Source organism: Chlorocebus sabaeus, chromosome 16, assembly GCF_047675955.1.
Source record: "Chlorocebus sabaeus isolate Y175 chromosome 16, mChlSab1.0.hap1, whole genome shotgun sequence".
Classification (NCBI taxonomy): Eukaryota; Metazoa; Chordata; class Mammalia; order Primates; family Cercopithecidae; genus Chlorocebus; species Chlorocebus sabaeus.
The window spans coordinates 30,365,926-30,378,632 of NC_132919.1; the positions used below are offsets into that span (position 1 = coordinate 30,365,926).

General features: G+C 51.0%; 1 protein-coding gene across 3 annotated transcripts in view; it reads left to right on the plus strand.

Annotated features, from left to right (window-relative positions):
- Positions 1 to 12,707, plus strand: part of ADAP2 (ArfGAP with dual PH domains 2) — a 40,484-nt gene continuing 27,777 nt past the window's right edge. The window contains exons 1-4 of one of the 3 annotated variants that reach the window (XR_005238512.2): positions 1 to 436; positions 1,267 to 1,397; positions 5,198 to 5,289; positions 10,744 to 10,823. Coding sequence is in view for 2 of the 3 variants with exons in the window: in XM_037992541.2 (XP_037848469.2) it covers positions 343 to 436; positions 1,267 to 1,397; positions 5,198 to 5,289; positions 10,744 to 10,823 (397 nt within the window). In the remaining variant the exon portion in view is untranslated. The remainder of the gene's footprint in view (positions 437 to 1,266; positions 1,398 to 5,197; positions 5,290 to 10,743; positions 10,824 to 12,707) is intronic. The other 2 variants (XM_037992541.2, XM_008010974.3) reach the window with 2 other exon arrangements.

Here is a 12,707-nt window from a genome sequence, read left to right on the forward strand (position 1 = left end):
GCAGACATATGCCCTTGTTCCTCTTTCCTAGACGTGGAAACTGAGACCCAGAGAGGTTGAATAGGTTGTCCACAGTCTCGCAGCTACCAAGTGACAAGCCACGATTTGATCTCGGGCCAGTGTGTTAGACTCCAAGTTGCGTGCTCCTGTCCCTCCCCGCGCGTCGGCGGAGCTCGGGGCTGGACTGGACCCGCCGAGGGAGGGGCGGACTGTCCTGACGGGGCGGGGCGGGGCTGGCGGCCTCCCAGGCCTGGCTGAGGCGCTGCGGCCGGGTCCCTCTCCACCTGCCGGGCCGAGCGCACGGGCCATGGGCTGAGCCCCGCTGAGCCCGCCGGGCCGGACATGGGCGACCGCGAGCCCAACAAGAAGCGGCTGCTGGAGCTGCTGCGGGCGCCGGACACAGGCAACGCGTACTGCGCCGACTGCGGGGCGGCAGGTAAGGGCGCGGCAGCGCGGGTAGCGTGAGACCCCCGGCCGGACCCCTGGCCCACCCGACTCCTCCCCTCGGCACCACCGGGTCCTGCCCTCGGCCCCCGCTGGACCCAGACGTGGGACCTGCGGGCCCGGACCCCTCCCACCCACATCGTGAACCTCTCACCCGAGCCCCGAGGGCCTTCTCCGCACCCGGCCCCGGCCCCTCCGAGCCCAGGCTCTGCTCGCCTCGCGGGACCAGACGCGGATCTTCCCACGTGCTTGGACCCCGACACGACAGCCGGCAGCCGGGAGCCCTGCTGGTCCCGCTCTCTTCCCTGGCCAGGCACCCGACCACCTGGGTCCGGGCTCTCCGTGTCTGCGCACCCAGGCGCGCCCCCAGCCCTCGGACTCAGACATCCCAGCTAGAGCTAGAGGTCGGGCCCAGGCCCCCTACAGCCCTGTACCCCCTGCCCGCTCCCGGACGCCCCCCGAAGGGCTCCCCAGCGCCCCACCCGGCTGACGCCGAGGGCCCCCTGACTCAGCCTCCCAACCTGCAGCTCCGCGCCGAGTCCCGCGGTGCGCCCCCCGCGCCCTCCTCTCGGTTCCCTCTGAGTCCCGTCACTTCCACGTCGCGCCACCTCAGACTCTCTCCCCGCACCCTGGACTGCTTCCAGGATCTTCACCCCGGTCGCCGCGCAGCGGCCGGTGGTCTAACCAGAAAGTGTCAGGCTGGCCACTTAGTTCGCCTTAGGTGGGAGAAGGGGCACCCCGCCTGCCCCAGCGCCCCGAGCCCAGCCCTGGTTTCTTCACCGCGCTTTCCGCTCAGCTCCTCTCCTACCTCTCCCCCTGCAGATCCCGACTGGGCCTCTTACAAGCTGGGGATCTTCATCTGTCTCAACTGCTGCGGTGTCCACCGTAACTTCCCTGACATCAGCAGAGTTAAATCCGTGCGACTTGACTTCTGGGACGACAGTATTGTGGAGGTAGAAAGGCATGCCCGTGGAGAGCCTTGGAACTGCGGAGCTGGAGTGGAGCCAATGGGCAGGGGGCTCCCGTTCTACAGAGGGGGAAACTGAGACCCAGAGAGGGGCAAATCTAACCAGAGGAAACACAGCCTATAAGATGGCAGCTTAGACAGAGGCCCTGAGTTCAAATTCTGGCTCCATCATGTGCTTACTTTTTTTTCTTTTTTTTTTGAGACGGAGTTTTGCTGTGTTGTCCAGGCTGGAGTGCAGTGGAGCAATCTTGGCTCCCTGCAACTGCCGCCTCCCGGGTTCAAGTAATTCTCCTGCCTCAGCTTCTCAAGCAGCTGGTATTACAGGCGCGTGCCACCACGCCCGGCTAATTTTTTTGTATTTAGTAGAGACGGGGTTTCACCATGTTGGTCATGCTGGTCTAGAACTCCTGACCTCAGGTGATCCACCACCCCGGCCTCCCAAAGTGCAGGGATTACAGGCCTGAGCCACTGTTCCTGGCCATCATTTGCTTACCTATAAACTGGGAGGCCCTGAGCTAGGCACTTAGACCTAGCTGTGGACTCTCAGTTTCCACATCTGTATTCAAGGGATACCACCACCATTTCTCTTTTTTTCTTTCTTCCTTTTTTTTTTTTTGAGACGGAGTTTTGCTCTTGTCGCCCAGGCTGGAGTGCAATGGCGCAATCTCGGCTCAATGCAACCTCTGCCTCTGGGGTTCAAGCAATTCTCCTGCCTCAGCCTCCTGAGTAGCTGGGATTACAGGCACCCACCACCACGCCCAGCTAATTTTTGTATTAATTTTTAGTAGAGATGGGGGTTTTGCCATGTTAGTCAGGCTGGTCTCGAACTCCTGACCTTGGGTAATCCACCCACCTCGGCCTCCCAAAGTGCTGGGATTACAGGCATGAGCCACTGCGCCTGGCCACCACCACCAATTTCACAACACTGCTGTGAAGATGATTGTAGGCTCAGTCCAGACACAAAAAAAGTAGTCAGTTAACAGTTGCTGTTGGACGGGTGTGGTGGCTCACACCTATAATCCCAGCATTTTGGAGGCTGAGGCTGGTTGATCGCTTGAGCCCAGAAGTTCAAGGGCAGCCTGGGCAACATGGTGAAACTTTGTCTTTACAAAAAATATAAAAACTAGCTGGGTGTGGTGGCATGTGCCTGTCATCCCAGGTACTTGGGAGGCTGGGGTGGGAAGATCACCTGAGCCTATGAGGGTGTGGCTGCAATGAGCCAGGATCACACCACTGCACTCCAGCCTGGGTGAGAGTGAGACCCTGCCTCAAAACAAACAAACAAACAAACAAACAAAAAAGTTATGATTAGTGAAGTCTTGCACTGGGGGAAGGGAAATAACCTGATTCGTGGTCTAAAGTCCTCCTCCTTTCCCCCTAGGCAGAAAGAGGACCACTTTGCTCTTCTGCCCTCTGGGGGTGGAAGATACCCTCAGCCTGCATGGGAATTCCATTTTGGTCAGAAAACCTCCAGAGAGCAGGCAGTTTTGCACTGTGCGGGCTGGCTGAGGGTTTCCAGGACTATTGGGGAAGCAGGCTGACGTTTACTGAGTGCCCACTCTGTGCCAGGTACTGTGCTAGACAGCATTGGACTGGAGGCTTTAGCGTGACCTTACTATGTACTGGGTCTTGGGAGAGAACAATGAACAAGATAAGGTCCCTGGCCATACAGAGCTTACATTCTAGTGTGGGAGAAAGGCTGGAAACCAGTAAACCAGCACATAAACCTGAAGGATTTTATTTGCACCTTATAACTCCCATGTTACATTTTCTTTTTTCTTTCTTTCTTTTTTTTTCGAGACGGAGTTTCACTCTTGTTGCCCAGGCTGGAGTGCAATGGTGCGATCTTGGCTCACTGCAACCTCTGCCTCTGGGGTTCAAGTGATTGTTGTGCCTCAGCCTCCCGAGTAGCTAGCTAGGATTATAGGCATGCACTACCACGCTTGGCTAATTTTGTATTTTTGGTAGAATTTTTACTAGAGACAGGGTTTCACCCTGTTGGTCAGGTTGGTCTCAAACTCATGACCTTAGGTGATCCGCCTGCTTTGGCCTCCCAAAGTGCTGGGATTACAGGCATGAGCCACCGCGCCCAGCATTTTGTTTTGTTTTGTTTTGTTTTGTTTTTTGAGATGGCGTCTCACTCTGTCACCCAGGCTGGAGTGCAGTGCATGGCTCAATCTCAGCTCACTGCAATCTCCACCTCCTGGGTTCAAGCGATTCTTCTGCCTCAGCCTCCTGAGTAGCTGGGATTACAGGCACCTGCCACCATGCACAGCTAATTTTTTGTATTTTTAGTAGAGATGGGTTTTCACCATGTTGGCCAGACTGGTCTCGAACTCCTGACCTGAGGTGATCGACCTGCCTCAGCCTCCCAAAGTTCTGGGATTACAGGTGTGAGCCACAGCACCCAACTCCCTGTTATATTTTCTTCTTCTTCTTCCTCCTTCTCCTTCCTTCCTTCCTTCCTTCCTTCCTTCCTTCCTTCCTTCCTTCCTTCCTTCCTTCCTTCCTTCCTTCCTCTCTTTCTCTCTTTCTTTCTTCTTTTTTTCTTTTTTTTTTTGAGATGGAGTTTTACTCACTCTGTTGCCCAGGTTGGAGTGCAGTGGTGTGATCTTGGCTCACTGCAACCTCCTCCTCCCAGGTTCAAGCGATTCTTGTGCCTCAGCCTCCCGAATAGCTAGGATTACAGGTGTGCACCACCACACCTGGCTAGTTTATTTATTTATTTGAGACAGAGTCTCGGCTTGAGGGCAGTGACATGCCTAGGCTTGAGGGCAGTACCACAGTTTTGGCTCATTGCAACCTCTGCCTCCCGGGTTCAAGCAAGTATCCTGCCTCACCCTTCTGTGTCCTGGCTAATTTTTGTATTTTTTTAGTGGAGACAAGGTTTCACCATGTTGGTCAGGCTAGTCTCAAACTGCTGACCTCAAGTGATCCCCAGCCTTGGCCTCCCACAGTGCTGGGATTACAGGTGTGAGCCACTCTACCTGGCCGTTTTCTTCATTTTTACAGGTGAGATTCTCAGGGTCACTTATCAAATAAATGGCAGTCAGGATTTGAATCCTGCTCTGTTGGGATCCAAAGCTGGTGATACAGCCTTGCAGCCCCTGCAGAGGAAAAGAGGAGCAATGCTCCTCTCCTGCAAAGGAGATGCCCAAGCCATGTGAATTAAATACCTGGTGTTTCTTCCCACTTCTGCCCTCATACTAGCTATGCCACTGCTGCCAGGGTCACTTTTGGTGCATCAGCCTCTGGGTCTCTTGGGTGCCAAAGGGCCCTACTAATCATCCTGACCTATGCACTCTGTGAACCCAGCACCCACTTCTTCTGTCCTCCAGGTACATTTATCTCATGTAGACTTTCAGGGCTGCTATGGGTCCTAGCCATCTGTGGAAGGCATGATAGGAAGAATGTGAGCTTTGGAGTCAGGTCTGGGTTCAAATCCCAGTTCTCCACTTATAGCTGTGTTTCCTTGAACAAGTAACTGAACCTGTCTGAGCCTCAGTTGACTTATCTGTAAAATGGGTACAGTGATATGAAAACGGCTGAGAGGACCCAGTGAGCTGATGTGTGAGCACTGTGGAGTCCTGCCCATAAGAGGCACGGTTATATCTGCCCGTGATTGTTACAGGCTGGGGCTTCCCGGCAGTATGGATGACCAAGCCCAGTGCGACATCTCCTTCTTGGAGGCAGTTTCTTCTGACTCAGCCTAAGTCAGCAGCCTCATAGTTTCATTTCACATTTTTTCAAGGTCTAATATTACCTCAAGTTGCTGTTGTCTTGCAGTTTATGACCCACAATGGGAACCTCCGTGTGAAGGCCAAGTTCGAAGCCAGAGTCCCAGCTTTCTACTACATCCCCCAGGCCAACGACTGCCTGTGAGTGGGTGATTCCTTAGGGACTGGGTGAGAGGGCTGTCCTGGTTCCACCTCCTCCCCCTCTCCATCTTTGATGTCTTCATCTGTGGTGGTCTCTTCTATGGGCCTGGTGCGAAGGTCGATGCAGGAAAGCACTGGATACCATCACAGAGAGCACATGGGAAGACTGGTATAAGCCTCTTTCTGCCTCTATTGCTTGGGCGTGTCTCTTCCTTTCTCTGGGTCTCAGTTTCCACAGCTCTTAAATGGAGGATTTTTCTCTATGATCTCTATGATCTCTGCCGGTGACATTCTTGTAGCTTACAGATGGTGGCTAACTTGATAGAGGGGATAAACACTAATATCTTACTAGACCAATATCTTACTAGTGTTTTAGTAATATCTTACTAGTGTTTCAGCTGCTTTCTTTAGAGAAATATGTCTAGCGCTGGTCAGGCACAGTGGCTCAAGCCTGTAATCCCAGCACTTTGGGAGGCCGAGGCGGGCGGATCACAAGGTCAAGGGATAGAGACCATCCTGGCTAACACGGTGAAACCCTGTCTCTACTAAAAATACAAAAAAATTTTAGCTGGGTGTGGTGGCAGGCGCCCATAGTCCCAGCTACTGGGAGGCTGAGGCAGGAGAATGCTGTGAACCCAGGAGGCAGAGCTTGCAGTGAGCCAAGATAGCACCACTGTACTCTAGTCTGGGCAACACAGCGAGACCCCATCTCAAAAAAAAAAGTGAGAAATATGTCCAGGGCTCTATCACCTCAGCTCGGGTTGGCTCTGAACAACTTGCCTGAGCTGCAGATCCCTAAATAATAACCCAAAAATAAGAATAATAGCCATGCACAATGGCCAGTGCCTGTAATCCTAGCACTTTGGGAGGCTAAGGTGGGAGGATCGCTTGAAGACAGGAGTTCAATGCCAGCCTGAGCAACATAACAAGACCCTGTCTCTACAAAAAATAAAATAAAATAAACTTAGCCGGGGCATAGTGGCACATGCCTATAGTCTGAGCTACTAAGAAGACTGAGGTAGAGGGATTGCTTGAGCCCAGATTGCAGTGAGCTAGGATCGCATGTGTCACTGCCCTCTAGTATGAGTGACAGAGTGAGACCTAGCATTAAAAAAAAAAAGTAGCTACTGGCTGGATGCAGTGTCTCATGCCTGTAGTCCCAGCTACTCGGGAGGCTAAGGCACGAGAATTGTTTGAACCCGGGGGCGGAGGGTGCATTGAGCCAAGATCGCTCCACTGCACTCCAGCCTGGGCAACAGAACGAGACTCTGTCTCAGGAAAAAAAAAAAAAAAAAAAAAAAAAAAAAGGCCAGGTGTGGTGGCTCACGCCTGTAATCCCAGCACTTTGGGAGGCCAAGGCAGGCGGATCGCTTGAGGCCAGGAGTTCAAGAACAGCCTGGCCAACATAGTGAAACCCCGTCTCCACTAAAAATAAAAAAATTAACTGGACATGGTGGCGTGTGCCTATAGTCGCAGCTACTCGGGAGGCTAAGGCAGGAGAATCGCTTGAATCCGGGAGGTGGAGGTTGCAGTGAGCAGAGATCACTCCACTGCAGTCCAGCTTGGGCAACAGAGTGAGACTTTGTCTCAAAAGAAAAAAAAGCTACTAATATTATTGAGCTTTGCTTAAGCACTAGGTCCTGTGCAAAATGCTTATGTGCATGTGTTTGTTTAATTCTCTCAACAACCCTACAAGTACTGCTATTATCCTTATGCTATAGATGAAAAAACCTGAGGTTTCTGGAGGCAGAACTGGTCTAGCCTGTCTGACACCAGGGCCTGGGTGACTATGTCATGGCATTGGGAGAATTCAATATAAGAGGGGCACTTTGAAGCAGCAGGAGGGTTCAGGTCCCCTGGAGGTGAGGGTTAGTGTGGCACTGGTACCTAGTCGCCCTGGACCTCTGCAGATCTGACTGCCTGAGCCTGAGACTCCTTCCCAGGGACTTAGACTCGCCACCAGGGCTGCTAGACAGTGCTTTGTGTAAATGGGGAGAAGGAATCCCTTTAGGCTGACCCAGCCTCACAGTGGGTATGTCTGGCAAACAGAAAGCAGCTGCATTTCAGCTGCCGAGCCTCAGCAAGGTGCTTTTGGGCAGCACACAGGCTATATAACCATACCTAGTAGTCTTGTAATTTCTCAGTGCTTAGACAATTAAGAGCTAGTAACGTCCTCTGGAGTGGCTGGAGAAGAACAGCTTTCTACCTGGAAGACCTCAGTTTTGTTTCCCAGCTCTACTGTGACCTAGCTGTGAGGACGTGGGCAAGTCAGCAGATCTCCCTGATTGTCAACATCCTCATCTCTGAAATGTAGACAATGATGCCTGCATCATAGCATAGTTGTAGAGATGACATGAGATAACTTACATAGAACCTTTCACATGCCACCTGACACACTGGTTTGAATCCATTTCACCGTGTCTGCTTCAGAATGCTACCTGTCCATGCCCAGTTGTGGGGTGTGCTGGCTCAACTTGAGAGGGCCTGTTTCATCTTGGCTCGCTGCTGCCACTCTGCCCTTTGCTCCAACCGCTCAGTAAACACCTGCTCTGTGCTAGGCTCCCTGCCGGCACTACACAGACATTACTCGCCATGACTCCAGCAGCAGCCCTGCACTTTAACCCTTTTTATCTGAGTACTAATGGCCACCTCCAGGACCAAGATGGGTGGCCCTTGGTCTCCATTCCTTCTCTCAGCTCTGATCTGGTGTCCAGGTTTCCACCCTCATGGTGGGCCAGGTGATTCTCCTCAATGATCTGTGGGCTGTGCACTAGGAAGGACTCTCTCTCTTTCTTTCTCTTTCTCTCTTTCTCCCTTCCTTCCTTCCTTCCTTTCTTTTTCTTAATTTCTTTCTTTCTTTCTTTCTTTCTTTCTTTCCTTCCTTTTTTCTCTTTCTTTCTTTCCTTCCTTTCTTTCCTTCCTTCCTTCCTTTCTTTCTTTCTTTCTTTCTTTCTTTCTTTCTTTCTTTCTTTCTTTCTTTCTTTCTTTCTTTCCTTTCCTCCCTCCCTCCTTCCTTCCTTCCTTCCTTCCTTCTTTCTTTTTTTCTTTCTTTCTTTCTTTCTTTCTTTCTTTCTTTCTTTCTTTCTTTCTTTCTTTCTTTCTTTCTTTTCCTTCCTTCCTTCCTTCCTTCCTTCCTTCCTTCCTTCTTCCTTCCTTCCTTTCTTTCTTTCTTTCTCTTCTTTCTTTCTTTCTTTCTTTCTTTCTTTCTTTCTTTCTTTCTTTCTTTCTTTCTTTCTTTTCTTTCCCTTCCTTCCTTCCTTCCTTCCTTCCTTCCTTTCTTTCTTTCTTTTTTCTTTTTTTTTTTTTTTAATATAGAGACAAGGTTTCACTCTGTTGCCCAGGCTGGAGTTCAGTGGCACAATCATGGCTCACTGCAGCCCCGACCTCCTCGGCTCAAGTGCTCCTCCCACCTCAGCCATCCAAGTAGCTGGGACTACAGGTGCATGCCACCATGCCCGGTTAATTTTTGTATTTTTGTTTGTTTTTATTTTTGTAGAGATGAAGTTTCATCATGTTGCCCAGACTGGTCTCAAACTCCTGAGCTGAGCTCAAGCCATCTGCCTGCCTTGGCCTCCCAAAGTGCTGGGATTACAGGCATGAGTTACCATGCCCAGCCTGGACTCTTGATTATAAGTATCAGAAACTTTATTTTTTTATGTACTTATTTATTTTTGAGACAAAGTCTTGCTCTTTCACCCAGGCTGGAGTGCAGTGGCACAGTCTCAGCTTACTGCAACCTCTGCCTTGTAGGTTCAAGCAGTTCTCCTGTGTCAGCTTCCCAAGTAGCTGGGATTACAGGCACGTGCCACCATGCCCGGCTAATTTTTATATTTTTGGTAGAGCCGGGGTTTCACTATGTTGGCCAGGCTGGTCTTGAACTCCTGACCTCAAGTGATCTGCCCGCCTTGGCCTCCCAAAGTGCTGGGATTACAAGTGTGAGCCACTGCACCCAGCCAGAAACCCAATTTAAACCAGCATAAGAAAACGATGATTTTATGGGTTCTGGAGATGAGACTACCAGAAGGACAGTGGTGGAGCTGGCCTCAGGAAGGACCGAGCCAGGAGCTCAAACACCTTCAGGTCTCTCACACTGTCTCTGGCTCTCTTCCCTCCTCTCAGCCAGGCTTCCTTCACACAGCTGGCAGCAAGGCCACAAGCAGGTGCCAGGCTATACCTTCCAGCGTGGCTCTGGAGAAAGCTCCATCAATGTCTCCTTCACTTTTGACTCTGTCGGTCCACACAGCCCAGAGCTGCAAAGAGCTCTGACCTACCAGGTTGGGCCAGATGCCCAGCTCTAGGTCATTCTTGTGGTTATGGGGTAAGGTCATCTACACCTTGGAACGTTTCCCTGGAAAAAGTGAGCAGGAACCAAACAATTAACATAACTCCACTCTCAGATGCACTGTTTTTCTGCAGGACTCATGGATGACAATTTCTGATGGAGGTCACATTAAACACCTACTATGTGCTGAGTAGGTGCTAGGCCCTTTATATACATTTAAACCTCTCAACAACCTCGAGGGCTAAGTGAGTATAACAATAGTGGCCCATTCCCCAAATTCAGAGGAGTTGGGTAACTTGCTCATGGTCACATGGTGGATAAATGATAGAGTGAGACCAGGTCCCAGGTGGTCGGATCCTAAGACGACTGCTCTGTCCAGTGTAGCCTGCCCAGACTTCATGGGCAGGCACAGGAAGAGGCTCCTGGACTCTCCTGCCTAAGCTCATGAACACGCAGTGGGAGCAGGTGGTGTCGATGGTCCAGGGGAGCCAGTATCTGTTTCATTGACCTAGAGAGCTGACACTGGGGTTGGAACAGCTCAGAGGTTCTCATATAGCCCACTGGGAGAAATAATTCCCCCAGAGGACATTTGGCAATGCCTGAAGACATTTTTGGGTACCACAGCTGGGGAGGGGTTCTACTGGCATCTAACGGGTGGAGGCCAGAAATGCTGCTAAACATTCTAATGGAGCATGGGACAACCCACAGGACAGCACAACAAGGAATTCTCCAACCCTGAATATTAATAGTACGGAGACTGAGGAATCCTAGGTAGCTGGAGCAGGCAGTGAGGCACTGCTGTGATGTACCCACCCTCAACTGCAAGGTCTTGGAAAAGAATGCATCAATCCAGGCATGGTGGTCATCCCAGCACTTTGGGAGGCTGAGGCAGGAGGATCACTTGAGCCCTGGAGTACAAGACCAGCTTAGGCAATAGAGGGAGACCCCCATCTCTACAAAAATTTAAAAATTAGCCAGGTGTGGTGGCGCATGCTTGTGGTCCCAGCTACTTAAGAGGCTGAGGTGGGAGGATCACCTGGGTCTAGGAGGTCTAGGCTGCAGTGAGCCATGATCACACCACTGCACTCCAGCCTGGGCAACAGAGTGAGACCCTGTCTCAAAAAAAAAGAGAATGCATCAAACACAGCTGACCACAGGCTCTCTCTTTTTAGGGTCTTAAAGGAACAATGGATTCGAGCTAAGTATGAGAGACGGGAATTTATGGCTGACGGGGAAACCATCTCACTCCCAGGTAAAGTTATTTCCATCATCTTTTGAAATCTATGTTTTAATGAGCTCTAGAAAGACCAAGTGCCTCAATATTAGGAGCAGGATCCATCCAAGAGATGCCTGCTGTTCTCACTCTGGCCACAGAGGCCAAGCTGTGGGTTCTTCTGACTTTGAAATAACAACACATCAGCTCATGGGGCTTTATGCTCTGAGTAGCAAAGAAGCATATTTGTCTCAGGTCTTTGCAGGGTCACAAGTGTGTACAGACTCTTTTTTTTTTCCTTTTTTTTTGAGACAGGGTCTTACTCTGTTGTCCAGCCTGGAGTGCAGTGGCACGATCACAGCTCACTGCAGCTTCAGTCTCCCAGGCTCACATGATCCTCCCACCTCAGCCTCCCAACTAGCTGGGACTACAGGCACATGCCACCATACCTGGTAAATTTTTGTGGGTTTTTTTTTTTTTTTTTTTGGTAGAGATGGGGTTTCACCATGTTGCCCAGGCTGGTCTTGAACTCCTAAACTCAAGTGATCCTCCCACTTTGGCCTCCCAAAGTGCTGAGATTACAGGCGTGAGCCACTGTGCCCAGCCAGACTCTTTTTCTTTTCTTTCTTTCTTTCTTTTTTTTTTTTTTTGAGATGGAGTCATGCTCTTGTTGCCCAGGGTGGAGTGCAGTGGCATGATCTTAGCTCACTGCAGCCTCTGCCTCCCGGATTCAAGTGATTCTCCTGCCTCAACCTCCTGAGTAGCTGGGATTACAGCATCATGCTTGGCTAGTTTTTGTATTTTTAGTAGAGATGGGGTTTCACCATGTTGGCCAGGCTGGTCTTGAACTCCTGACCTCATGATCTGCCCACCTCTGCCTCCCAAAGTTCTGGGATTACAGGTGTGAGCCACCGCGCCCAGTGTCAGACTCTTAATATAAATTGCAGGAAGACTCCTCCACTGGATAAACCAATTAGGAAAAGATGTCCCTGCTCCTGGTGAACTTTGTTCCTTGTGCAGCTCAAGGCTTGGTGAGGAGCATGGGCTTAAATTCAGCCTCCTTTTCGACCATTGTGCAGGGTACAACCTCTTCTGTGGCCCTGGATCTGTGGCAGTTTCACCCCTCCTGTCCTGAGTCCAAGCTGACTCTGACCCAGACAGTAAAGTATACAAAACCATTCTTAGAGGGCCAAAGGCAGTGCTCAGCTCTCCTGGCTACCAGGACCACAAATGATTCTATTTATTATGTATTTATTTATTGAGCCGGAGTCTCACTCTGTTACCCAGGCTGGAGTGCAGTGGCATGATCTCGGCTCACTGCAACTTCCACATCCCAGGTTCAAGTGATTCTCGTGCCTCAGTCTCCCGAGTAGCTGGGATTACAGGCATGCACCACCACACCTGGCTAATTTTTATATTTTTAGGAGAGACAGGGTTTTGCCATGTTGGCCAGGCTGATCTCGAACTCCAACTTCAAATGATCTGTCTGCCTTGGCCTCCCAAAGTGTCAAGATTACAGGCGTGAGCCGTTGCACCCAGCCCATAAATTATTCTTCAAACCAGCAGATGCCTGGAGGGCACTCATTGTTTCTTTCTTTTCTTCCCGCCCCCCCCTCCCCCCCCCCGAGATGGAGTCTCACTCTGGCACCCAGACTAGAGTGCAGTGGCGCAATCTTGGCTCACTGCAATCTCCCCCTCCTGGGTTCAAGTGATTCTCCTGCCTCAGTCTCCTGAGTAGCTGGGATTACAGGCATGTGCCACCATGCCCAGCTAATTTTTGTATTTTTAGTAGAGACAGGGTTTCACCATGTTGGTCAGGCTGGTCTTGAACTCCTGACTTCGTGATCCGCCCACCTCGGCCTCCCAAAGTGCTGGGATTACAGGCGCGAGCCACTGCCCGGCCTTATTTCTAAAGTCTCATTA